General features: G+C 47.8%; 3 protein-coding genes across 7 annotated transcripts in view; 2 read left to right on the top strand and 1 right to left on the bottom strand.

The window, feature by feature from the left end:
• Positions 1–961: 961 nt before the first annotated feature.
• LOC121589503 (perlucin-like) lies at positions 962–1653 on the top strand. Its single transcript, XM_041908467.1, has 2 exons — positions 962–1071; positions 1155–1653. The coding sequence occupies exons 1-2, from the start codon at positions 1008–1010 to the stop codon at positions 1556–1558; spliced, it is 468 nt and encodes a 155-aa protein (XP_041764401.1). The 5' UTR covers positions 962–1007; the 3' UTR covers positions 1559–1653.
• A 764-nt stretch (positions 1654–2417) lies between these two features.
• Positions 2418–4442, top strand: LOC121589032 (perlucin-like). The gene is made up of 3 exons (XM_041907596.1): positions 2418–2771; positions 2870–3188; positions 3270–4442. The coding sequence occupies exons 2-3, from the start codon at positions 3125–3127 to the stop codon at positions 3689–3691; spliced, it is 486 nt and encodes a 161-aa protein (XP_041763530.1). The 5' UTR covers positions 2418–2771; positions 2870–3124; the 3' UTR covers positions 3692–4442.
• A 4201-nt stretch (positions 4443–8643) lies between these two features.
• The window catches only part of LOC121603510 (extracellular serine/threonine protein CG31145), a 44681-nt gene continuing 25714 nt past the window's right edge, over positions 8644–27610 (bottom strand). For all 5 annotated transcript variants that reach the window (XM_041932344.1, XM_041932342.1, XM_041932343.1 and 2 more), the window contains one exon: positions 8644–15383. In XM_041932344.1, coding sequence (XP_041788278.1) covers positions 11783–13417 — 1635 coding nt within the window. In that variant the 5' untranslated portion in view covers positions 13418–15383 and the 3' untranslated portion in view covers positions 8644–11782. The remainder of the gene's footprint in view (positions 15384–27610) is intronic.

Raw genomic sequence — 27610 nt, 5'->3', positions numbered from 1 at the left:
AAATTTGTTTCTTTCTATTTTGTATCTTGAATATTCCATATAATTACTGTTATAGTAGTCCCGAGCCACAATGTATCAAATGTTATGTATTTAAGAAAAACTATCAAAACCAGTTTAAAATGACGACATGTATGGGATTCTTCTAAAAACAATATATTTACCCCAATTATTTTCCAACAACATATGATTTGGCAATAAGATTTTGAGGAAATTTGTTGTGTTCATAATTATCCCACGACCTTGTTTGTGCTCTTCATAGCATAGCCTTTTGCCAACCACCCAGTGGCCACAAAGCCATTTGGCAGACAATATTGTCACCAACAAATAGTGTGAAGCTTTACAGATCGGAAGCATCGTCCTTTAAAGATTCATCTAAACCAGATTCACCACATGTATAACTACGTGGATCTGTTAAGCCTTAGCACTGCTATCAAACATAGCAAACGAAAGCTTAGCTGCCGTGGTTACTGTCATTTGTATGGGCAAGATAGCTTAGCAGACATGGCTAGGTCTCAGCAAAGCACTGGTCTGCAAAATTATGATCGGGCTCTTTACATATACTGCCTCCTGGCGCATTGCAAAGAGCATTTATTGACTCAGGTGGTGCATGTTGTGTCGATGCTGCTTTCGTGAAAAAATCGTTCCGGAGCAGATAGCGAACACGTGGCAGTTCCAGAATAATCGAACTTGGTGTTCTCATTTGAAGAGTTTTAGACTCTTTAGAGTTTTAGAGTTTTAGATCGAACGTAATTAGACCAGCTAGCGATCTTTTACAATGATTTTAAGCATTCGGGATGACCGTTACAGCTTCTGTGAATTACGAATTAAACACTTTGGGACGTAGAAACTGGTGATCAGCAAGATTCCATACAATTATTCTACGCATATGGTGCACCACCTGTGTAAGCGAAAGATCTTACTTCCTGTATGCTGGGACTGAGTATAAAAAATGAGCGAGAATCCGTTGCTCATCACAGATAGCTCAGTGCTCTAGCTCAGACCTAACCATGGCAGTCAAGTTAATTCTTCTGACGGTGTGCGTGGCATTCTTCGCCATCAATGGTATCGAGGGTAAGTTTAGAGAAAAAAAATCGAATTGCATTTTTGGCAATTCATTGATTTTCCTCTATTGAATTTCTCATTTTTGTGAACAGCCGCAACGGTACCAAGGACTAAGTATCTGGCTGTTCTCCAGCCTTCCACGTTCTTCGAGGCGTGGCAAGAATGTCACAGCAAGAATGGTCATTTGGCTTCGATTGAGTCGCGCCAGGAGCAGCTCCTCGTAGAAGAAGCTATGTCCAAAACGCGCAACCCAACGGCTGTGTACTTCATCGGTGGTACTGACCTGGGTCGTAGGGGCCGCTGGATGTGGATCGGTCTGAACCAAGCGCTCGAGGACGGCACTTACACCAACTTCTACCCCGGAGAGCCCAACAACCTTGGTGGTGACCAGGATTGTCTGTCGATCGGAAACTGGCAAGGATACAGCCGCGGCAAATGGGATGACACGGAGTGCTTTAAGAAGCTCGATGGATACATTTGCGCTTTCCGTGCATGAGCTGTTTTACGCTTTGCAATAAGATGCGGTAACTAAATATAGGCTGGTTGTTGAAAAAATGAAAATAATAAACAATTAAATCCAATAAATCTTTCCCTCTATCAAATGAGTGTGTGTATCGCAGATTTTGATTTGAACGCCCTAAAGATATGCAATGCGCACTACACTTACGCATCGGTAACATGTAGCACAGTGGTTTCAACCGGTGGGGAACTCTCCCAAGGTGGGAATTTTGAATTATGGTGGAGAGGGGTGGGAGATGAGGAGATTTTTAATCAAAATTACGCTAAATACCATCAGTTGCCACGCTCTCCTTCCACTCATGCACTTGTGTGTGGGGGAATGAAATCCTAGATGCACTCTACATGGGGGGGAAAGCTACAAAAAGATTGAAAACCACTGATCTAGCAGAAGTATCGAGACTGATCTTCACAGGCTCCTTAGACTGATTTTCACTCTTCACTCGGGATAATCAGTCTATGCTGGAAGGTTCCAAAAGTTGGAATGTAACTAACTCCGTCGTTGTTGAAACCGGTACATGTATTCTCAAATATTGACCCCAAAATGATTATTTAATGAATCCTTATATTTTTTTCAAAATTTATAAAATATCTTAATCATGCCTGACTTCCGGAAAAGCATATTGATGAAATTCAATACATATACAGAACAAAACTACTGTATTCAGTATGGAATCTACAAGTTTCACATGATGTTTACTGAACGTCAATTTGTCAAATCAAACTGACCTATGCCGGATGAAGAATTCACACTATAAACAAGAGTGACTCATTAAAATAAACAAATCACACGAGAGAGGACGTGTCACGAGAAAGAAAAAGGTGAGAAAATCAGTAGCCAGGAGAAGCTACAAGCGAAACACTGCGAATGAGACACTGCTCAACTGCTCAACGGTGAATCCATTACGTAGCGATATTCGAATCTAAATAGAAAAGAATCTCTGGTCTTGGTAGAATCCATTAGAAGTGTACACGAAATTTGACATGCCTGGGCGTGCACTAATAAACACATTCAGATCGCAAACCCTGCATTCTAAGATGTTCTGTGCAAAGATAAGGTTTTACATTTTGCTTTAAACAGCTGCGAGTGCAAGAACCCATGACGGTGCTTGCGATTAATTTAGAAATCTTCCACTGAATATTGAACAGCGTTTTTAATTTAAACAGCAGCTTGTCGGTTTTCTGCAGAAGCTGTACGTGTTTGGATATCAACCACGCTGTCGCGTTTCTCTCTATATCCTTCTATTTGTCTTTCTCTCTCTTTATCGCTCCATCGTGTATATCTTCGTAGATTTGCGGTGTATGTCTTCCGTTGAACTTGTCTAGTGAACTGTAAAATATCTCCCCTACCAATACTTGAAAGAAAAACCCACATTGAAGCGGTTGTAATATTGCCATATGACTTAGCATCTGCGTAAATAGAAAATTCTCGTATGGTAGTAGAGATTTACACCCGCTGCTAATGTGTAGTAGTATAAATAACTCTTCAAACGTCAGCCTGAATCACAGCTTTACATACCAGCGGTGAACGTCCATTCGTCCAACGATGGCAGCCCAGCTCCTGGCGACGGCGTTGTTCGTAGCGTTTGTGGCGTTAAGTGGCATCGAAGGTAAGTCCGGTGATTCTAAAGAACGAACTTGCCAAACAAAGTGTGTGTGTGTGACCGTTATTAACGTTCTTTCTCTCTCAGGTGCTACCGATGCAAAGTACAAGTATGTGGCTATTCTGCAACCGTCCACGTTCTTCGAAGCCTGGCAAGACTGTAACATTAAGGGAGGCCATCTGGCTTCGATCGAATCGCCCCAGGAACAGGCGCGGGTCGAGAAAGCCATGGCCAAGGCGCGAGATCCGCGGGCCGTATTCTTTTTCGGCGGCACGGACCTGGGCCGCAAGGGCCGCTGGATGTGGATCCATTCGAACAAGCCGATCGGTAACGGTGGCTACACGAACTTCTTCCCCGGGCAGCCCGACAATGGTGGTGGCTCGCAGGACTGCTTGACCGTGGGCGTCGCGGACGGCTACAACCGTGGCAAATGGGACGATCAAAATTGTCTGTACAGGTTGGATGGATACATCTGTGCGTTCAAGTCCACTAGTTCGAGTGCGTCTTAGCAGGATCGGTTTACTCAAGACGGGAGATGTCCATTGATAGCAATGAAATGTGATACGCATAAATCTGTTGCTGTTGTTTTGTATGTTTATTCGTGTCCATATTCGAATAGGATTATAGTAGGACGTCGATTTAAAATACGACGAGTCCTAATTGCTCACTAAACTGCGTATGGTTATCGTGATCATCAGCATAATCGTAACCGGAAGAGAGCAGTCATGCCCACTAAATAGAGGGAAGAAGCAAATTATTCGATTCATCCAACAGGCAGCTCGCTCAGTCCAATGCAAACCGTTTAGTCAATTATGTAAATGACTTTCAGCACGAAGCAGACCAACAGGCGAGAGAGCTAGTTCAGCATTCTGCTGAAAAGACGGAAGAAGGTGGGCTTACGACCACCGAGACTATGATATTTTAATAACCGATTGCAAACACCTTCTTCCCGACTATGATATCCGACCGTATAGCCAGGGTGAAAGAGGTCCCTCCGGGAACCGGGCAACAGGCACTTATCATAAACATGACGGGTGTATCATAAATCTTGCCCTAGCGTTGTCATAATTATCGTCCTTTCCGTCCTTGTTGCGTTCTTGCGTTCTCCGGCCCCCGAATGGGGTAAATGAATGAGGTCTCAATAATTAGATACAGTCGAACTTTTGCTGGGTTGAGCATCGTTTCCATCATCTTGGCACGTTCTGGGAACGCGGTGTCGGTGAAACGGATCCTTACGGATTCCCCCCCCCCCCTCGTACGTGTGATTCGACTGTTTGTGCGTGTAACCGTTGTGTTGACGATCCTTCTAGTAGCTAGGATAAACTTTCCTCGCCAAAGACGCACTTTTAATGGCTCAAAGTTGGGTGTGGCTACGTAGTGTTATGGTCCAAAAGTTTTTGGCCTTACAGTGGCGCAGTTTATGACGACTCCCCGTGGTGAAAGTTGTGCGTTGCACGGGACGGAAATGTTTGTTTTTTAATATACACACACGCATTTAAAGATGTTGAGAGAAAGAGAATGAAGGCACTTGCACTGACTGGAGAGATGCACACTTTTTATGAATCGTGGAAAGTTCGTTCGAAAGTTTTGTCGAAAGCAAAAACAGTAGACGAGATAGAGCGCTGGTAGTGGCACGACATGCGCGACAACGGATGCCACTGTCCATCGGCAGGGAGAGCAATTTCCGCGGCCGTTTTTATGCGACCACGATGCGCCCCTTTGTCACACATAGCTCCTCCATAGCGTAGTGCTGCTGCAAAACGGCTGAAGCCAGTGCAAATTGATTAGGTAGGAAGTTTTGTAATTTGATCAGCGTTCGTGAAGATTTATGATATTTTTATTCGAAAGTCCATAAAGCACTGAGAAAGCTGTCTACCTTCTTCTAGGGGCCGCCGCGATCGTGCGTCATCTTCTTCAGCCACTTGGAGTACGGGGTGGGCACTTCTTTGGTACTTAAGTGCGCGAGTTAGCGGAGCGAGCTCGTGGCTAGGCTAAAGTTTTAACCATCATTTGTGCAGGAAAGTGCTGTCCTTGCTTCGCTTCGCTCAGTTTCGAGCTTATTCGATAGCGCGCCAGGTAGGGCTTCCTGCCCCTTTCCGTTGCAGCGGTTGGAATGTAATAAATTTTCATAATTTGCTGAGACTCTCAAATGGCGGCGCGGCACGGTGGTGATGGTTTGCGTCAGCAGGATGACTCAATTGTGGACAATTTGTTGTGATCAGTCAGGTCGGGTCAGTTAGCGAAAGGTGGCTCAAAGTCAAAAAGGTATCAAATAATAATCTTTCACTCCACTTGTCCTCAACCCAACGCATAGTGCATTTACCACACCGCAACCATTTACGCCAAAATGTATGCAATGCGCAGTACGTGAATTTTTGCTTTACCGACGTTACGCGTAGCGCTTGCAAGTGAACCGGTTGGGCTTGATGGGGGAAAAGTGTTGAAATGATACAAGTAAGCCAACTTTTTACACATTTTAGGAAAACTTTAAAACTGTTGAATCTGGATGAATAACTTTTTTCAATAAATTGGATCATCTGGAATGCAAATAACCGCTCCCGTCTCTCAGCAAATAAAGCTCGAAGAGCTAATTAGCACCGAAAGAACTTTGACAACAATTCCTCTGCAATGCAACTAAATAAGTACGACGATAAATTACTGATCCCTCAATGGTATGCACTGGAATTGAAATGCATCGAAACGGACAGACAACAGCCCAAAAAAAAAAAAAAAGAGTTGCTCTCATTATCCCGTAGTGATGAGAAAGTTTGATGCAAAAGTTTCGCTCCAAAGTTGGATTCGCGCTGTTTGTCACTTAGGGGATGATGATAGCGAAGCAAGAACCCCCAAACCGGGCAAGAATGCGAACCATTTCGTAGAAGCGGTCCCGACGGAAATGCACTTCGGATTGATTGTTTGACAAGAGAGAGAGAGAAAGAAAGGGAGAGCCCACTGGTGCTGGATTATTGTTCGGGCCAAGGGGTTGTTGTTAATTAGATAGTAGCAAGAACATTGATTGATGCACGGATGATGCCGGACAGTCACCAATCCCTTCACGGACCCCGCAGCATCACCATTCCAAGGCCGTTCGAGTGGTGTTGTTTCTGTTGCATCACTGTGCGCTTCAAACGCCAACTGGTGCACTGGTTTGAAGCCGAACTGCAGCGATGACTGGTCGGGTGCCGGGTGGGAAGCGAAGACGTAACGCCGCGGCATTGTTTTCCCTTCTTTCGAGATCGGCCAGCATTGAGACTCGCGTCAAGATGCAACGCTGATAAGAAGGCTGCGTGGAGGAGTAAAGCCCATGTCTCACGGTGGTCTAAAAAAGTGCTTTTCCCAGTCGGGTTTTGTTGTTGTTGTTGTAGAGTAAGTGGCCCATTGTCCAGCAGAAAAGAAAAACTGGAAGCTTACGCAATTGCGCTAGGTTCGCGTGTGATATGGCGGATTCGTTGAGCTGCAAGCTGGATGATACTTGCTGAGGGGGGGTGGTTTTTACAATTGAGTCACGAAAGATTTATCAAGCTGTTATGTAAAAAAATTAGTGCTTTAAGGTTCATTTCAGCCAGAAAAGAGCGTAGATGATTTTAGAGAAATAATTAACACTTGCGTTGTACTTGCTTGGTGATTGCAATGCATTCACCAGTCCCAGAGTTACATCTACACCCTCCCCAAGCTGCAGAAAGACCAAAGATTTCCATTGAATAAAAAACAATAATAAATCCAGCTTGTAAACCAGGCTTTGTTCGGTGCTGAAAGTTGATTCAACATAATCCCACTTCTCACAACAATTCGCCCGTAAAACGAGCGAAACAACGTTTCTTTTCCGCGCTCCCTGGCCAAACCCTGGCCAGTGCCAATTTCCGTTATCTTTCCGCATGCTTGCTTGGGTGACAAAAATGTAAATACGATGATTATTAGCACACGGCGGAATAGTGCAGAACCTCGCGAACTCCTGCTTCCCCCCCGGATTGGTGCAAAAGTATGTCAGCTCGTACCCGCTCAGAGCTCTGCTGAAACTCTTCCCAACCCAGGTGTTACGAAATTGGCCAGTGGCAAACAATTTGCCAGAAAGCGAATCGGTGCGGTGGAATGATTTCCGACTTGCTTCGCCAGAATTCTTTGCAAAATATCAACCCACCCAAGCAAATGGTAGCCAGCTGGCCAGGTCGGGTGAGCTCGGTGTGTATCTTGCAACCTGGGCAAAAGCTGAACACTTTCCACAAGTAAAAACCACTGGCACAGTTGAGCGGCAACGTTCGTTCGGTTCGGACGGACAGTTGATAAAATGATTTCATTAGCGAAAGTTTTCCCACTTGCTGCCAACCCACCCTAATTCTCGTGTGCCATTAACTAGACGGTTCTGATAAGAACTTCTAGCTTCAAACTTTGAAATGTCACCACGGGTAGCAGGAGGTCAGTCATTTGGTGGTTAGATGGCACGGGGGAACACAGCACAGCATGAGAAGGAAAGACTGTCCCTGGGACGAGCGAGCGAGGACACGACACGTTGCAACATTCAGTGTTATGATTCACCTCGCCATGAAGGGGCTTTTCATTGAAGCTGTCTTTAGGGCAAGAAATGTCTTGGCTTAGATACACACGCCCTTTTGTTTGGTTTTGGCAGCGCAAAGAACACATTCTTTGGTTTTCAACTTACATCTGGAAGGTCGTTACGATGTCCAACGGAGTGAGTTTCAAGGTACATTTTGTTGTACACCGCCAAACCTGCTAATCATATATTTACCTGTCAAAGTTACACAGTTCAGTCAACTCAAGGTATAAAGGTTCTAGCATTGCTTAAAAACTCACCAGGTACTCAATTATCAGTACGCCAATTTTTCGGATCAACATTACACACTCGCTCACCCGCTAGAATTGTACCTCGTTTTTGGCTGTCAAATTTCAATAGTTTATTCGTGTTCGTGTTTCCATTTCGTACTATTTATATGTATATCTATATATATATATTTAGGTATGTTATATCATTAGCTCATAATCGATACCACAGCTGATCAGTTATTTGTGTATTTGTTTATTTATTTATTTATTTATTATACCTTCGGTACGTTTGCGCTTGCCTCTCCCTTCCGACCATTACAACCGACTACTACCATTCCCACTTCAATAGGTTTTAGCTAAACAGTAGTAACAGACTTTTATTTTTACTCCCATTTTGTTGTCTCTCTTCTCCTAACTTTTTTTTTAATTTTTCTTCTGCTCATTTTTAATGCTTAGAAACGAAAAACGAAAAGAAAAAGGTCACAGTAATATCTCTACTACACAACAATCACGCTTACACCTCCTGACGACCGCATGGTGATGACAAAATGTCGTTCATGACGCAGAATGGAAGTGAGATATTTTATATCAGATTTTCCTTCTTTCTTTCTTCACATAGTTAGCAGTAAGGGATAAAACGTACAAACGGACACCCACCAAGCCTTTTGTTCTCTTTTTTTTGAAATAGCAATCGTTTTGCATCTGGCTTTAACTTTTGACACGCTGGTTTAACATTGACAAAATTGCGAACATTGTGTGCTGGATAGTGGCAGTAATTGTAACAGACAACAAAACAAACCCGATTACACACACAGAGAGAAGGGGAGAGAGAGAGAGAGAGAGGCAATAAAACGAAGTCCACATAACGAGGGATCGTCTCACATGTACCAACGGGGCAGGAAGGAAGTAGACGTTATTAACGATTTAAGTGGATAACAGACACGGGGAGCGGACGGCTCTATATACAAAGACACACATACACACATACACACACTCAAAGCACACACGCCTCAATGGAAAAATGGGCAACCACATCAAACAGAACGGTTTTATTTTTACAAAATGTACACTTGGCGCATTGTGAAATAGCCACCAAAAAAAAACCCTACAAAAGAAAAAGTGTGGAATGATGCTGCTTCCTAATCCAACAGATTGCGCTTAATGTGTAATGTTTTGCGCACCAGAAATCCGTGCTAACGGGACCGGCACGCCATTCACTTTCCCATGCGTGTACCCATTATGGTCATTGATTTTTGATGTTAGGCAAATTTTCGTTGCAATTTCCGACGATTCTCTTCTCTCGGGGTGTGAATGTTGAGCCACGCCAGATGAGAAGGGCCACAAGGGCGAAATAATAAGGAAGGGAGAGACAAAGAGAGAGAGAGAGAAGGGCAACAGTAAAACAAATCAAACTTAATCAAAGAGCTGGGCAAAGAGCATGATTGGCCAGTAATCGATATCGGCCCACCCTCCCTTTCGATGGAGCGTTTTGTTCTTTCTCTCTTTTCCCATGTTGGCGTTTCCGGCAGTGGCAATGGCCACCAAATTGCAACGTATTATGCGGCCCACGGTACTTTAACTATTTTTGGCATCTTTGTTAACCTTCAATTTCTGCAAGCAGTCTGCTGCAATCACCCACTCCAAAAGGTTCAATTCTTACTTCCATCGATTTAAGGGCAAAAGCGAGAAGGACAGTAGACAAGTACCGAAACAACAGTCTGGCATTAGGAAGTGAAAGAAACAGTGTACAATTTTACAACAAAAAGAACATTAAAAAAAGCAGAGAGTTATCTACATAAGTGGATGAAAGATTAGCACGTTTTGTATTACCTTTTTTGTTTTTTTTCTTCTTTTGCTTCATGTCCTTCTCGTGTGTTACGGTGTTTTCGTTACATATGTTTCATTGTTTTAGTTATTATTCGTACCGCTCTACTGTATTCTTACTATCATGGTTGGTTTGTGTTTATGGTATCTATTTGTGTGTGTGTTTTATATTCGCTTCTTCCCTTTTCTCCCCCCCCCCCCCCTATTAAATACATTTTGTTGATGCATTACCGTTTCTCTGCTGCTCCACTTGCAGCCACGTGCAGCAACGTGCTTGCGCATATAACTAAACTCATCCCGTTTCCCCCTTGCGCAGTACAACAGCGTCTTGACGGAACTTTGAAACATCTCGCTACCTGCTCTCACCTCCTCCATTTGTTTTTTAAACGTAACAAAACAAAAAAAAACAACAAGAAACATACATCACAATGGCTTCCCAGTCGTGCACGCGCGCGCACACTTGCGACGCGCCCGATGCGAAAATGCGTATTGACTTTTGCGTTCATGCGCCAAAACATTCGCTCTCTCTCTCTCCCTTTCATGATGCGCATTTTTATGCGTTTGCTTCTCCTCTATCGTAATGTGTGAACTTATGCTTATGCTCAGCTACCACATCTCATCATCAACTTTCCAAGCATGAGTGGTTTTGTTTTTGCCCTCCTTTGGGGTGTTTTTTTGCTGTTTTCCTATCGACACTGATAGACTGTTATTTGGATTTAATTTTATTATTGCTCTATATTATTCCTCTCTCTCTCTCTCTCTCTCTCTTTTCGCGTCTCGTACACACTCACTCGCTTCCTATTAATTTACTGGCCTTTTAGAGCGATCAACTGTGTCGCGTGGAACGCACGAAAACGCAGCGCAACAGCGAACGCCTACTTAGCACAACACGTGTTCTTCTTCCGCAAGAAAACGCACTCCGAGGCTTCGAGGATCGGGTTGGATTCGTTCGTAACAAGAAAATTTAACGCAAACACAACAAAAACACACACACACACGCATAACCATTCAGTTCGCTCGCTCTACTTCATCTGCAGTATCGTCCTGACAGGGAGTGTGTAGGTTTGTGGGTGCATGTGTGGTGTACTAAAAACTTTGGCCTCAAAGAAGCTTCAACCCGGCACCCCGCGGGAAGAGGGAGGGAACGGGGGTGTTGGGTGAAGATCGGGGTTTAACTATTGCGCTACTAAGGGTATTGCTAACTCGTCTACTCTATCCCTAAAACACAACTAGTGGCACAGCTCGGTGCAGAATAACGGGTGGACTTTACCGGCCGCGACCCTAACCTCAATGCAGGCGGTCAATGTTCCGCACCGTGTGGGTGGTGGTGCCACTTTTTATTTCCATTCTTACGCTCGATCTTTCGATCCGAACTGTGTCGCTTCAGTATTTCTTACAGTGACTAAAACAACTTAAAAAACAAAACAAAAGTTCCTCTTCTTTTTCCCCGCGGATTTTTGTTGGCTTTTCACATTCACCGATTCCGACCCCGGTTCGGTTTCGTTTGACACACACGCTACTCTTCCCCCCCCCATGCTGGTTAGGAACCTCTAGGCCGCTCATGTCGAGGGAGTAGAATTATATGCTTAGCCCTACAAGAAACGCTCATATCACTCGTGCAACCATTCGCAATCATTCGCATCCGCACACACACACAAATCATTCACATATACTCGCGCAAAGGAATTCCCCTCCTACCTTACAGCCTAACATTGCCTTAGTAATGTGTCCCATTAGTCTTACGGTGTGCTGATACACACGGCGACCCTTAGGATTCGTCCCACCTACTCAACTATGTACAGTGTGCGGCTTCGGTCGAGGAAGCGTGTCGAGGAGCCGGCTCGGGGAGCACCGCCCCGCTGCTGCTGGTAGTAATGGTGCTGCTGCTGCTGCTGATACTGGACCGGCTGTTCCGCCCGCGCGTACCGGTGGTTCACGGCGTGCAGCCGTCCGTGCCGCTCCTGCAGCTCCATCCCGTGCCGGTAGGCCGCCAGTCGCTAGGAGCGATAGAACCCGTTCGCATCCCTCTGTCCCAGCGCATTCGGCACCTCCGGTATGCCACCGTGCACCGTGTCCTCCTCGGACGACTTGCGGATGCAGTCCCGCACCGCCTGCAGCACGATGCCGACGCGCCGATCGAGCGCCGTCAGATGCGGTTCCCACAGCACGGGCGCGATCGGATCCACCGCCATCGATTCGCGCATCGCCTCGGACAGTGGCCGCGGGCCGTTGTGGAAGCGCAGCAGCGTCTCGAGCGTGGACGCCCGTATCAGGCAGCACTGCAGCACCGGCGCCAGGATGGACAGCTCGTCGTGGAACGGTTTGCCGAACCCGCGCCCATGATCCAGATGGATCGGGAACGTGTCGTTGCCGAAGATTTTGAACGTTTCGTAGTGGTGCCGGTCCATGTTGCCGGTGAGGAAGTCGAACACGGCCATGTCCATCAGGTCGAGCAGCCGGCGGCCCTCGTCGTACGGCGGTATGTCGCGCACCATCGTGCAGTAGTCGGAGTCGGTTTCCCACTGCGCCTTCCGGCGCTTGTGGTACGAGCGGCGCCACGGATGCCGCCACACCTTGCGCTGCGTATCGTCCTGCGTGGGCAGGAAGGCGGCGAACGAACCCTCGAGCGTGTCCGGATTGCCGCAGATCGCGTGCGACGTGTCGCAGTAGTACGAGCACTTGCCGTGAAAGCACAGATTGCTGCTCGGCGACACGAAGAACGTCTTGAGCAGCACCTCGTCCCCCACCTGGTAGATCTCGGTGGTGATGTTGAGGATGCGGCCGGTCACGGGCATCGCCCGCCGGAAGCCGAGCAGCCGGTCGAGATGGAACGCCGCTATCTCGGCCGTGTGCCGCTCGTAGTCGGTAAAGTAGAAGTGGTTCGGCAGGGTTTGCTGTTCGCGCGGGAAGCGCATCGGCTTGAACAGGGCGTGCACCTCGTTCGGGTAGTCGATGATCAGCTTCAGCTGGGTGCCGCCCTCCTTCTGCACCACGTGCAGGATCGGCAGCCGCACCATGTCGTCGATGACCGCGTTCACGAGCGTGTCGTCCCGCCGGTACAGCTCCCGCTTGGAGATGCGCAGCTGGAAGCGCTCCAGGTTGGAGGCGTTCGGGCCGGGCCGCAGATCGAGCAGCTCGCCGAGCGTCGGGTTCGCCTCGTCATCGTCGAGCGGCTCGTCCGTGTACGCTTCCTCGCGCACGATGATACGCTCGAACGGTTGCGGGGCCCGGTGCTTGCTCGAGCGCGGCGCTACGACCAGCGCGGTCAGATCCTTGAAGCGATCGTGCGGCGGCGGTACGGTGGTGGTGACGGCCGCCTTGCCCGGGTAGCCCGGCCCGGACGTGTCGGTGTGGCCGCGGTGCTGGGCCTGCTGCGCGTTCGTCGTCAGGTACTCCTTCGAGCCGGACGCGTTGCTTTTGGCGAGATACTTCCGGTGGAACTCGTTGTAGATGCCGGCCCGGTCCGGCTGGTTCGCGTACCGGATGCGGGCGTGCGAGGGTATGAACTCGCCGCGCGAAACCCCCAGATCCATCTGCAGGTCGACGACGAGCAGCAGGGTGAAGAGGACGAGCAGGGCGCCGAACCCGAGCGCGAGCCGCTCGCGCAGCTTCTTCGACCGGATCCAGTACATGATGCTTCGACGTGGATGGCCGGGCGGTGGATGGGATCCGTTCGCCACGGTGTCTGTTCACCGAGTGAGCCGAACCGCGCGGCCCAGACGTGGGGGAAGATGCTAACTAACCGTGCACACACACACGCACACACACAAATACACAATGTTGCAAAATGTTACTTTTAGCACCTTTTGCCTACTTGGATCGCTGACAACGTTGCACTTACACGGGAGTGCAAAACCAGCGCCAGACACCTTTCCGGAATTGTCTTGAAGCACACACACACACAGTGACTGGAGGGCACAGAATAATAAATAATAACACAACACAAGGTTCACTCACTCAGGGCGCTATTTTCACCGTTTCACCTTCACGACAGCGACTGCCGGCGTGTGGCCGCCAACCCTTCACTACAGCAGCACCTTCTCCGCCTACCCCTCCCTCCAACAAGCTTATCACCTTGGTCAGTTTTAGGAGGCAGCCCTCACACATAAACACTACAACACACACACAGACACAGAGACCCGTTCCTAAACACGGTGAATCCTCAGGGATGCGCCACTATCACCAGAACATTCGCCTGCGCCAGGTCTTGGCACTCGATCGGCGATCGGTTCGATCGCGTTCTTATCGCTCCAATCGGTCAGCCGGTGGTGGCCGGTGGTGTGAATGGCAATCCGTGGGGCTCCGAGCGAACTGTGCTGCACTGTCGCTAACGACACCATCGTCGGGGACGCGCCGAGCCACTGCTGCCGTCGGCTGTTTACACTGCCGTCGCGCACTTTGCTGATCGCTTATTTTGCACCGGTCAGCATGTTTGGGACCTCGGCTGCTCGGTGCCACCGGTGAGTTCGACGCTGTTTGTCCACCCGAAACTGCTGCTCAACCGCTCGCGCAACAAAAGGCGATCCAATGAAGCAACTCGCGCCCGGTTTGTCTTACACGCGGCGTCACAAACATCCGCGCCTAACGCCCAGGCTCTGCTGACACGATGCAGGATGATAAGAAAGTGTGTGCGTGAGTATGTGGTTTGTGGCAGCTTCTCTACTCGTCCCGAGAACTCGTCTTCGTTCGTTCGATTTTACATAACACCTCTGCTCTCCACTGCACTGTGTACGTCACCCGTTCGCCCGGGGCTCGCAGTAGATCGGGTTCGCTGTCTGGCTGGCTGGCTCTCGCGACGTGTTTCGGGCGAAACTCGACCCAACACTGCCGGTTGCTGCGCCGTTCGCTGTTCGCGGCGACGCATTAAACTATCGCGCGCACCCGGCCGGCTCTCCGAACCCTTTTCCCACTCCGTGACGTCGGACCGCGCCGCCTCCGCTCTGGATATACTGCGGTACTCTCACGGTTTGGGGGTTTGCTGGCGGTTCCTATACTTCGCCCCTCCCCTGCCCGGTGCTGTTTGTGCTCCTCTCCCAAAGCTGGCTTCCCACAGCTGATGGGGCTAAGTGTTGTCGGAAGCTAAGCCAATTGTTTCTCACTCTCTCTCACAAACACTCTCTCGCGTTGCGTTGCCGGGGAGAACTTTGATACCGAACGAGGGGGTTGGTATTTTGGGGGAAGCTTTTACACATGGGGGGGGGGGGTATTGGGATGCGCTCTGACGATTGCGTTAGTTTACTCAACGGTTGTGCACGGTGTATCGTGGGCCGTGCGAAGGAAGGGAGGGATGATAGAGAGTAAGAAGATGCTGATGGTCACGCGTGTAGTGGTGTGTATCGATGAGCCGGGGAACAGCTTCGAAGCTGGGAGCCGGTGGGCTTATTCGGCACGTACCGGACGCACAGGTGCCCCAGGAAGTGCGTTAGCGGTTTGTGGACACTTCTTTGGGGGAGATTTGCTTCAGCAGCAGCTCGACAGCAGGCAAGTCAGGTGCTTCTCGGGCGGTTGCAAGAATCGTCTATCAGTGAGAGAGATCTTGATGCGAGAGATCACTACCAGTGGCTCTTGCTGCGTAGCAGGCTGCCGTGGACGTCGTGTCTGCAATTAGAAGAAGAGAATAGCACACATTAAGTAATTTGCACTTCAGGCAAACAATCTAAGAAAAATTGAATTTAATGTGTTTTCGTAATGCATTCATGCAGGTGGTTGTTTTGACCCCCTTTTCATGTATTTGCCACACACACACACGCGCGCGCAGATGGTTTTGCTCAGTGTACTACACCTTTGTTTGCATTTTTTGTGGCATGTAGATGATTTGACTGATCAGTGGGGTGGGAGAAATTATGATTGCAAGAACAAGGCCACCGTGGTGCATGCGTGCATGATGATTGCTGATCGTATCGATCTCCCCACCATCCCAAACACCATTCACAAACACACAGCGCTGTTGCCTCCCCAGCACGAGATCTATGATGCGTTTGGTGGATAATTACAGCTTGACCCATATATATCTATGCATATGCCTCCTGATTGGACGGCCGATTCGCACCGTGCTGGTGCTTCGTCTTGCCAAACGGGGCTACACGGTGCGCGGAATATGTGCGCCGTCTTTTGGTGGATTTTGCGCCCATCCGTCAAGACTGTTTATCATCGAGAAGTGCGGGAGAGCATCCGTTTCGTTTGATTACGGTCATTATGAGTGCGAATACCTGCCTAGCTGGCGTGGTGAGGTGATTAGATTTAATTGGATGTGCATCCAAACACGTTGACCCAATCTCCCAGAGTTGGGAGTGTGTGTTGCCTGTTTTGCACACCGGAAACAATATATATATGTATCGCCCTCGGGTAGGTCGGTTGAGGTGAGGCGATAAAACAAAAACAAAAACCCAATTCGAAAAATCTTCCCCCAAAACGCCAAACGAGGTCATTCGCTCGGGTTCATTTTTTGGAATACAAAACTAGACAAAATTGGGGAGCTCGCGGCAAAGAAAGGCTGTGGGCGAAGTAAAACCAAGCGGGATTAGTCCGACTAGCACAGCGTGGGCACGCATTTCCATTGGGGGAATCTGGATTCCCGGCGGGGCGGAAGACGCTCACATAAGCCGCAGGAGATGATCGCTGCCTGCAGTGCGCTCTCCGCAGGAGATGATGCGATCGTGGATGGGAACACTGATCCACATAAATCATATTCAACACCAAGGTTCAAGCGAGCGCGGCTGCCACGCATGTCCGTCAGCTTCGCTCCCCATAAGCGGGAGTGTGTGAGTGATGGCCGTGTGACGGGTTGTTCAAACGATGCAAACAAGAGAAATGTTGTCCATCCCCTCTACCATCCCTCCACCCTCTCCACCGGGCCGATGACCTGACCCAGCTAGCACACCGCCCCGTCCCGTCAGCCAAACTGTAACGGAAACAGCCGCTGAATGAGGAAATGACCGGAAATGCACAAGGCACAGTGCGGCGGACCCCATGCCCACGATTAGTCGGCGGTTGCTGTGTTTGTTGGGTTGTTTCGTTGTAGCTTTCCTCCCATGCATCATCATGCTCGCTGGGCATCTAAATTGATTTTTGATAGTTTCGGTCCCGCGACTGTGCGCTCGCCCGGTCTTTCGGTTGTGGCGCCGTTTTGTCACGTGGTTTACGTGTTTACCGTTCTGCGACTACGAAAACACATAATCTGCATCAAATTGAAACTAACGTTCGGGCGGCAATTAAAGGAAAGCCCCAAACGGAACTGATGGAAAATGGGAAATGCTTTGACAATTTAAGGCTTGGACGGGACGACGGGAAATTTGTATGAATAAGAAGAAAAATGGGTTACACTTTAGAGCAGAAATCTCCACGGGTGCGGATTTTGTGGTTTTACACTGATTGGGGTTTTGTGTTGTTACTTCCATTTCTTTTTTTTATCGATATACCCTTCCCCGTCCCCTTGATGCAAACCACGCCACCGGCTCTTTGGCCGTGTGCTTATCTCATCGATGAACAAGACATTAATCCTCACCGAAAAGCGCTGCGCTGCGGTAATTGTAGCTAACGGACCACCGTCCAGAGCTAGCTAGCCGCGGGTCCCTCACCCGCGGCTAACCGCCGTTATTGCCCGGTGCCAAGAAGCACCGCTATCGAACACCGCCGTCCAACCGAACAGCAGCAACAAAAAACGTTCCAATCCAAAGGGAGAAATAAAAATTAAGCACAATAAAAGAAAATGCCAAACGTTCTCCGACCGTTCTGCCGTACTACTGCCACATACGCGGTTGATTCACCGATCTCTTATTGCATCGTTGTGCCAGCCATATCGACCAGCTTCGTTGAGAAATGAAATGGATCACTTTCCGACGTGGGACAACAACGACGGGAAGGGCGTTTTGCGATCAAGAGAAGATCACGTAAAGGAGAACCTTTGCCACTGCTACCGGGTAAGCGATAATTAAACCGTACACAGCCTTGCACTGCTTGTTCCCGCGAGTTATGAAAGAGGTTGGTGTACTGTTTTTTGTTATTTTTATTCTTCCCACCGAAAGTCAATCAAAAGCGAAACTCCCGCTTAAACGCAGCGATAGATGTGGATCTTGAAACGGATCAGAAGATCAGAGTTGGCCTGTTGCGCAACACTTGTGAGATGGGAAGCGGAGCAAAGGGCAAACGAAGGCGCAGCAAGCGGGAATGGGAGGAGAATTCCTTATCGTCTCAGTGGCATCTTTATTGCCAGGGAGGGATTTTCGGAGGATCTAATAACGCGATACTGGATCCGAAACCGAGACAAAGCTTACATAGAGTGTAGCTGGATCATCATTAACGGATCGCTGCTCGGGGAACGGAACTTTAAAGCGCCTGACGCTTCTTCGCTGTCGGGCCAAACACGTACTGATGGCCATACAATTACTGTTGGTCATTGTTGTGGTTTTCGGGACCGTTTATGACGGTTGTGTATGAGCCGCTTAATGCAATGTTTTAGGTACAGTTTAGTGTCAGACATTGCCTTTTACCATCTTGATAGGAATTCCAACGCTTCTTTACTGGAAGTCGTAGCAAGAACTTCAACCTATTTCGATGAAGAAAAATAGTGAGATAGTAATACTTTGGAGCTGCCTGGAGTTTGGAGAAGGAAGATCTTTAAATTCCCTTGAACTCAATGTAACAAAAGGAATCATTTTCCTGGAATGCTACCACACCGTAATAGGTTACAATCACTTCAAAATCTGATCGTTCTAGAAATGTGTGCCTCTGCTCGAAGAAACGGTACGATTGCTCATGATCTCCATAAAAAAAACAAGCCGCCTGCTGAGTGAGGCTTTAATTACCATTGATGAATGGTATCCGGAACAATCCCCCTGGCCACGGTTGTTTGTGGTTGTTGATCTCATTTTTTATCTTTTTGGCCAGAGCAGAGCGTGCCGGAACACATTACCAACGGATCGTTCGATACCTTCCACGGGGTAGGCGATAATAAATCATTACCATCGATCGATAAGCCACCCAGAAAGGAGCACACTGTTGAGTTAGCTGCAGTTCTTTCACTGCCCTCCCTGGTAGCGGTGCTGGTGCCTGCTGGGCAGGGCGTAAACCTTCTAATTATTACATCCAAGCGCAACGCGATCCTCACGAATGCACGAATGCGAAGATTCTTGACCATTTCGAACACGTTGCCACGTTCCCGAAGGCTCCCAAGGCTCGTGCCCGGTACCGTTTGGCCTGGTTTTTGTGCCCGCTGAGCCCACTCTTTACGATGCTGTGTTTCTGTATGTTGTGTGTAATGGATTTTTTGTGCATTCGAACACTTCAAATTCTGGATGGAGTAGCGTCGGAAGGTGATCTGGATGGCGGTCGTTTGTGGCGTTGGAAGATGCAAAGATGCTGCTTAAATGGGCAGTGAAATAAGGCTTCTTGCCACTGGTTTGTGGGTTAATTGGGGTAGAGCGCGTTTTCATTAAAATGGCTTCGAACATCGCTTACACGAGCTGTATAGCTGGAACTGGACGATAAAGCAAAAGAACACGACCAGGTACATAAACTATACGGGGAAGTTTCCGGTGCACACGTGTGTGCATATGTGAGTGGGAAGCTCGGGAAATGTTAACCAACCCCGGGAGCTTTCTGCGGGAGTTTATCACGTGTTTGACCTTTTCCCGTGCAGGTTTAGTAAAACGAGATTAACGGCAAATAATTGTTACAAAGTATTTTGCTTGGAAAGAGCTACCCGCTCTTTCAGAAGTTCGGCTATCAGAAGCGATCTGCTAACTCCCACATTGCCAGTGCACGATCGGCCACTCTCACATCTTTTACAGCCCGTGCTGCTGATAGCACATTCCCACTTACACACGACTCATCTTGCATGGTGAACAAAGAGTAGAAAATGTGCTCAAATTACTGACCCGCTCGAGGCGATCACGTGAAAGGCACTGCTGTGTGAAAACAATTGCACAATTGCATAAACGCGCTGCAATTGACCTCGGGGCGGGCGCTGATCGGTATTTGAACTCGGCGAGTTTGAAGGGATTTGCTGTGCCGTGTTTTGTTCGTTTGTTGATTCCGTTCCGATAGTATTGCTTGATAAGCGGAGCGCTCTGGTTGGCTAGCGTTGGTGAGGAAAGAATTGTCCGTCAAATGATTTTTGCTCAATGAAGTGGTCTGATGGAGCGTTGTTGTTTGGTGGCATTTCACAAAACTAAAAGCATTTTTTTTTCCTTTATCTAACGATCATTTGGATTTGCGCTGGCAGAGCTAGTGATATGATTTAGTTTTTTTTATTTACGAGCAGAAACCACACCATCGTTCATAAGCGTAGCTTAGGCTTCAGCCGATTTTTGTGTGTGAAGTTCGTTCCCCTATCGGATGGGTTATCTTGGCACCGTTTTATTGCCTGATTCCATTACTGCATTAGAGGCTCGAAACATGCGAAGCGCTGCCGTTTCGGCTATTAATTAGCAGGTGGTTAGTAATCGGGACTAGACGCCCCAGACCAGACATTTGGACGGTTAAGCTTCTTGATAAGACGTACATCAATGGTACGAGTGAATAACCGACTACGTTCGTGTTCGTGCCTGGCTCGCTGCCCAGCATACAGACGCAAATCAAAGATCGCCAATCAATCATTGCGTTCACGAGTCGCGTAAGCGGAGTCGACATGACCACGCTAACCCTATCGCGAGATAAGGCTTGGAAGGCTCGGAGACCACGGCCGTCCCTTTTGCAAGGTTACATCTGAGGAACGAAAGTTAGCGGACTGTAATTGTGGCGTTTTGCAACGATGAATTGTAGTTGTAGTTGCATGCATTTTGTCGCGGTACGAACGTGATGATAATGATTGCTAGCAATTGAAATAAAGAATTGCATGTTGCACATGGCGTAAGATCGATCTTGATTGCCTTTTATACAAATTCGTTATTACTATTGAGCAAAACATGTTGGAACCGCAAAAAGACAGCGAAATTCCAATAAAACCAAGATTAATTGAACTTCCTAACATATCCTAACTAGTTGAGTTGACTAGTTGACGTAATAGCTGCTGAGTTTCGTTGATTCGTTGATTCGTTGACACCGTCATTACTCACTTTCTATGCAATCAATCGCCCAAGAATATTGATTCTCGCAGGGAGTGCTTATGATTCATATATTTAATCCAACCATACAGAAATATCACGTCCTGAGTGCACATGTGCCGGCCTACCTGACTGGCGTGACGCACTGTGACGCTTTTATCTCCAAACAATCCCAAACCATTTCCATTTGCTTCGCACCAGCTCTGACGCCGTGTATCTGTGCCGGGTTACATACAGTCTTCCTCCCCAAAAACAACAACACACACACACACACACTCTGTCTGACACAATATTTGCGCAGCGTGTTTTGATGCGACGATCTAGTCTACTTTTTCGTATTCGAGTGTTTTCAACAAATCTTGGTCGCTTCCCGCCACCTCCACTGGTGTCTTAATTCGTGAAGCGTTTACGACGTTTATGATGTAAATCTGCCAGCAAACGCTATGCCAATGATATGCTTAAGGGCTCTTTTTTCAACCAGACCTGACCTACATATCGTGACCATCGTCGGAAAACCCATTTCGGGGACCGAGTTCCCATTGGACTGAGCGATGCGTTAAAGTGCGATGTCTAGGTCGGCCCCACCACTGTCCACTGTCGCTGCGGTTTTATGACTAACAAATGTGGTTCCCCATGAAAGAAGCCTCGTTGCGTAGCCAATTGCAGCTAACTGGCCGTTCTCTCGCACTCTGGTACCGTTTTCCCGCCGCCGTCGTGACATTCAATTATGAAGGCTGCAAAAGTGTAACCGACTGTGGTCTAGGTCCGTCCCGCCCGGCCAGCTCATCCCCCGATTACGGAGGCCCGTGTCGTGCTGAACACAAACGCCGAACACATCAGCGAACCTCATCAGCCCCAGAGCCTAAAATTTTCCCATCCCGCCCAGCAGCCGCGTCGATGCGTCCCCATTTGCGGGTCAGGTCACGCGGGGAGCGCGCGGTGGCTCGTCGTTGGCGGTGAATGTTTTCCGACGTAATCGCTCGCATAATTTCGTACCGACCCCTGTGGCGGTTTACCAGCCGCCGCACACTACTAACTAGCTGGGCAGGTGCGCAAACGGTATCGCCCCGCCCGTGCCCATCGTTCGGCTTCATTTTCTTTTGTTCCTCCACGGCGGTCCTCCGCGTGTTACGGTGTTAATTTCCGTTCTTCTTGCACGTCCACGGCGGTGCCGGTGTTGTTTTCAATTTTCGGCCCCATTCGGCCGCATTAATCGTCTCGCGTCGTTGTAGCCGCTTGCTGTATGCGAACATTTTTGAGACATCCATTACCGCCGAGTCCGCAGAAGGGAAAGAAAAATCCACCTTCGTGAGCTACTTTTCGAGATCGGGGCTACAGGTAGATGGCCGGCTGGCATGCAGAGAATGGAACCGTTTTTCATGTCATGATGTGTTTTTTTTTGTACCAAAAAAAAAAAAGCGGAGGGAAAACGCATATCTAATTCTTGACCCAGCCCCAGGAGTTGAGTGCGAAAAGAGAAGCCGTCGAGAGAGCGATGCGCGCCGTCCGCAGTGCAGACACTGCCGGCAGCCAGCTCATTATCACAATCTTCATCATCTTCGGCGACTAAATGGCGCTCGCGTGCAATCAACATCTTTCAGCACGTACGTATCTTTCGCCGGTGCGACCTCAAAATCGGAAATACGAAACGCAGCAACGGCAGCGGTGCAGTAATGTCCATCGTCTTGCGGCGCGGGCGGCTTGTGTGATTTCTTACCATTTTTCACGCCACAGCGTGCGTGTGCGTGAGCGTATAGCAAGCAAAAGGAAAACATACCGTACCCCATGTATGCCATGGGCTAGATGACGGTATGTTGCGAATGTTGCCGTAGGGGCGCACCTGATTGCTGAATTTCACCCAAAGCGTGTGGCTGAAAAGCAAGAGTGATCGTCGGGATCGTCGGCGAAAACCAGAGAATGGAAAATGGTATGACGCTTGATAGAAAACGGGGGGAAGGAAAAAGCATTTTTTGTTGTTGTTGTGCCCTCGCGTCTGATGCACAGCACAGAAATTGACCCAATTATGTCGACATAATAGGCGCTTGGTTTGGGTGCGTTGTGTGCCCGTTTCTGAGCTGGCCCCAAAAACGCAAAACGAAAACTGGCAGCACAGGTGAATCTTTACGCTGCCTTTCTCGAGCCTCTCTTAGCCAGATGGAGGCTGTCGATCGAAGATCGTGATGTGGTGAACATGGTACAAGAGCAGGCCGCTCACCCTCAGTGCGTGTGATAATTTGCGACCTTATGTGCTGGAAAATGAACATCCAATGAGGAAGCCAAACTAAACCAAAGCACCTTTCGCAACGGCGAGAAACAGAAGAATAAAAAAAACAGCATATTTAGACAAACACAACCGCACGGGCGAGGCTGCGGTAATGCGTGTGAATGCTCTGTTCGGAAACGATTATTCAAGTGAAAGATCAAGCATGAAGCAGCTGCAAATAAAAAAGAAACTGTTGTCTCGGGCAAAGGAAAACCAAAAAACGCTGCCAAACTGTCACGGACGAAACCACGGCAAGGGAAATTCCCGGGGCCCATCGAATGTTGGGAAAAACGGTGAAAGCGAAACCATGCCAGGGCGTCCTCAAAACACAACAAGGCGGGGAAAGGCAAAACGGCGCGGGTTAAACATGGGCGCGCGCACAAAATAGCGACCGGGCGAGAATAGCGCAACGAAACGAAACGAAAGAATCGCAAATGCCGGTTACGCATGGTGACAACGATGGGAACGATGCATCGGCCCGAGACGCGTCGTAAAGTGAACCTCCGGCCACGCCGGCGATGTGCGAGGAAAAGGGAAAATTCGACGATTTGGAGAAACAAAAAAAAAGCAAAAAAAGGAAAGCCAATCGAGCGGATGGGAAGTGCATTTGTTTGGTAGTTTGGTACCGCCACTTAGTCACTCGTTTCAAGGGCGCTTAGTGTCGCCGGTAAGCAATGGGCGGAACGCAAATCAGCTCCTAATGTAGCAACGAATTGCTCTGTAAGTGCGGCAAATTGGACGCTGGCGGACCAGGTGCAAGGAGAAAGGCATTTAGCGATTTAAAATTACGGTGACAGTGTTGTTTTGTTGGGGGTTTTTTTTCGGCACTGGAAGGATGGCGCTGTTCGACTGGAGGATAAGAAATCGGTGTCATTTTCTTTACGAGTGAAGTTTGCGAGAGTGAGAACAACCCGAGTGACTATGTCAATAGTATGGAGTCATGAACAGCAATATTTGTAATAACACAACTAAATTATTCAAACATGTTTGAGGGGATAAATCATACTCCAACACGTACACATGTTAGTGCAATAAAATTGAAGTAAATGACATTGAAATACAACAAGTGCATTAATCATGAAAATAATGGTTTGTATCTATTTGTTGTGTTCCACTTCTATTGTATCTATTTGTTGGCTGTTTGGCTTAGAAACAACACAGCTTAGAACGCAAATACACTATAAAAACAGTACAGTACCCCTATCCACCCTCATCGTCCGTCATTGACCATCGATCACAAAACCTCAAACTGCAAAAAGCCACCGACACGTTCGCCAGGTTTACCTCTAAAAGCTCTTTCGTACGGGGACAAAACAAAAACGCGAAATGACACTGCAAACTGTCATCATTCATGTTCACAGTGCCGGCCTGATGGTGCATTTTTCATGCACACGACGACAACATTTCCCGCCGTACGCGACGCGAACGATTTGTGACCCAAGTGTGTGAGTCCCCCAGCCCCGAGCGACTTATCATTTTACCACATCCTCCTTCCCCATTTCCACCGCCACCAAAAAAGGCAAGACTTTTCCTTTCCCTTCCATTGTGCGCCCGCAACCGAACGCGTCTGTCTCCCGCCTGCATTGTATTAGAGCGTGAGGTGCGAATTTGATAGCGGCATGTGTTGTCATGTGGCGTTGCACGGTTTGCATGTTTGCTGCCGCTAGCACGGTGGAAAATAGGGACAGAGCGAAGAAAAACAGCAGCAGCACTGAAACACAAAACACACAAAAACCCGGCCGCCTGCAAACACACACACACGCATGGACCAGAGAGGCTTCATAAATCAATCAACCGCCAGCCGAACGGATTTATGGTGCCTGTCAAGGTGAAGGCCCCGTGTTGTGGCCGCCAGCACCAGCGCGCCGCCGATGATTCAACTCATTTACCTTTCCTTTGAATATGCTGGGTTTGTTTTGTTTTTGTCTTTCCGCGACTGTTCTTACGATTCGCACACTCTCTCTCTTTCTTGTTTTTGTTTTTCAATTTCAACCACACACAGCGACAAATCGATAGCCCTGACCATCTTCTTCTCGAGCGTCTTCGCTCTGCTGGACGCTACAAGCTTTCACTATCGATGGCGAAGGTGAGGGAAACAAAGGGTCGGTGTCGGTGGGTTGGCTATTGTTTCACACAATCCGCAGGGACTCCCATTTCCCGGTCAGAGCAGGCGGGAAGGTTTAGGTTGTATTTAAGCGTGTTCCGCTGCCAATAAGTCGTCAGCCCATTGTCACTGAATCTGACAAATGTTTCCTTCCTTCCAGGTTGGTAGGAGTAGAAAAGAACTAAAATGTTATAACACAAAACAGTGCAGCCATAGCTTCGCAAATGCAAAGTGGTGTTGTAGACCTAACCGATACACACATAAATGTTTGATTGTGTTGTGTGCGTTTTGCGGCAGCAAAACTTTATATGCTTTCGACCATGTATGTCTGTTTATGGCTTTTTCGGGTGAAAATATTGACGAATGAATTTTTTTTTTAATTTTTCCTGCTCTGATTTCCAACCTGCACTCGCTCGGGAGCGATGATGTTGATTTGAAAAGTTAGGAATAAAAAAATAAAATAAAACAAAATTTTCATAAATATTTTCTATCCCACTAGATCCTAATGGAACAAGTCCGAACATTCCCCAAAAGGTAAAACACCGTTGCGCAAACACGCGCCAACAGCGTTGCGTACACTTTCGCGTTAATTCTATCGAGACCGAGGGGTTGTGCACACATTTGATTTTGTTGACCTTTAGAGTGTGGAAATAAAAATCAAACACTCCACAGCCCGTGCTTTCGGTGTGCAGAAGGGCTGGTCGAATATGGTGTATCTTTTTGCTTTTTTTTGTACATTTTTAATTCCCCACAAATCCCTGCCCACAAAAGAGAGGGCAGCTGCGAGCGAGCGAAGCTTTTCCGAAACTAACATTGATTTTAATTGATTTTTCGCAATTTTCCCTTTTGCGAGCAGTTTTTGGTAGATTGCAAAAGGTCGTCGCACAATTGTTTGTAAATTTCATGTTGTCGCAAACAGCTGAGCTGTTTGGACGGTTGGGAAAAATCAGAATTTCATTTACAAAAATTGGATTTTATGAAACGGCAAAACAAGAACGGCAAATTGTATTTGTGTTTTGGTTAGGATGGATATTAAAAATGCAGGAAATGTGAGAATCAATACATGAGATTGAATGGCAGTGCTTCAAATTAGTGGGAATTTTATGAATTTAACATACCAATGCAATGACCGTCATTGAAAATATTTCCCGAAAATTGATTTTTTTTTATCTCGTCCAGTATGCTGAATAGCGGATTGAAATAAATAATACATTATTCTAAGTATGAAATATTCAACCGTTGAAAACGAACAAAACCCATCAACCGCGTTAGGCCCAATAGACTTCGAGAAGATGTTCAATTTTCCCATTCCCAAGCTCCGCTCGGCGTGTGCAAAATGCAAAAGTAACACTCGAAAGCGATAACATACTTCAGCAGAAGGAATTACGTCCGCCACCATCACCCTTAAGCCACCATTGCAACAGGTATCATCCCGTGCAGCAAACTTTCGGCAGCCTCATCGAAGCGTAACATAAACAATCGTATGTAGTGCTGTTCAATTGTGGGAACTGTTGAGCGCACAAGTAGATGATACCGGTACCGACACGCTGCATGAAGCTGGTTGATTTGGCAGTAGGAAAGGGGTTTTGGCTAACTCTGCAACAACATCACCATCGCGTAAGTGTATCGCGCTCTTCAAAAACTTTACCCAAAAACTGAGGTGCACACTTCGGTTGGTTTCCAGCAGTTTGTAATTAAAAGCAAATCTTGCAAGGATTTGTTGCAATACGGTGTGATGAATCCGTGCTGGAGAGGTTTTAAGACGCCACTTGCGTGCTTGTTGCCAGTTTTGCTGGAAGCTGCTGCTACAAAACACAAGTTGATTAGAAAGCAACTAAACTTTGTTTTGTGTGCCAATGATATATGGCAACTCTTGATCGCACTCAACACGCCACGAAGCTCGTGCTGGTTTAAACGGAGCAGCGAAAGAGAGCTGCTCCAAAAAGCTGGGGAGTGAGGGATCGGTTACGAAAGAGATCGCACCCGGAAATCGGTTGTTTCCGAATCGTGAACCGTGAGATGCGTATCCCGTACATCACGTCCTACCAGTTCCCGGCGAGCCCGATCTTCGCTCTCCCCTACAGAAACAAAGGAAGTAGTCGCGTGGAGAAAGTATATGGAACAAAGATCAAGATAGTTGTATGGATGCATCTCATTATGCGTTCCAGTGGCTTCCAGTGTGCAGGAGGTTACAATCAAATTTTCTTTACCGACCTCGGTCGAAGAAGATCTCCACCCCTTAACCCGGAGCGGGCGATCTAGCGCACCGAATAAAGATATGAGCAAATAAGTAGAGCGAGCACGAGCTGGAAAATTGAAGACATGCAAACGAGTTTGGATCTTGCGCCTGGTCTTACTGCACTGTGTAAGAGGGTACACGGTACTAGGGGTAATGTTTTTGTTTTTCCTAGCGCTT

Source organism: Anopheles merus, chromosome 2R, assembly GCF_017562075.2.
Source record: "Anopheles merus strain MAF chromosome 2R, AmerM5.1, whole genome shotgun sequence".
Taxonomy (NCBI): Eukaryota; Metazoa; Arthropoda; class Insecta; order Diptera; family Culicidae; genus Anopheles; species Anopheles merus.
This window is presented reverse-complemented; position numbering and strand designations above follow the sequence as displayed.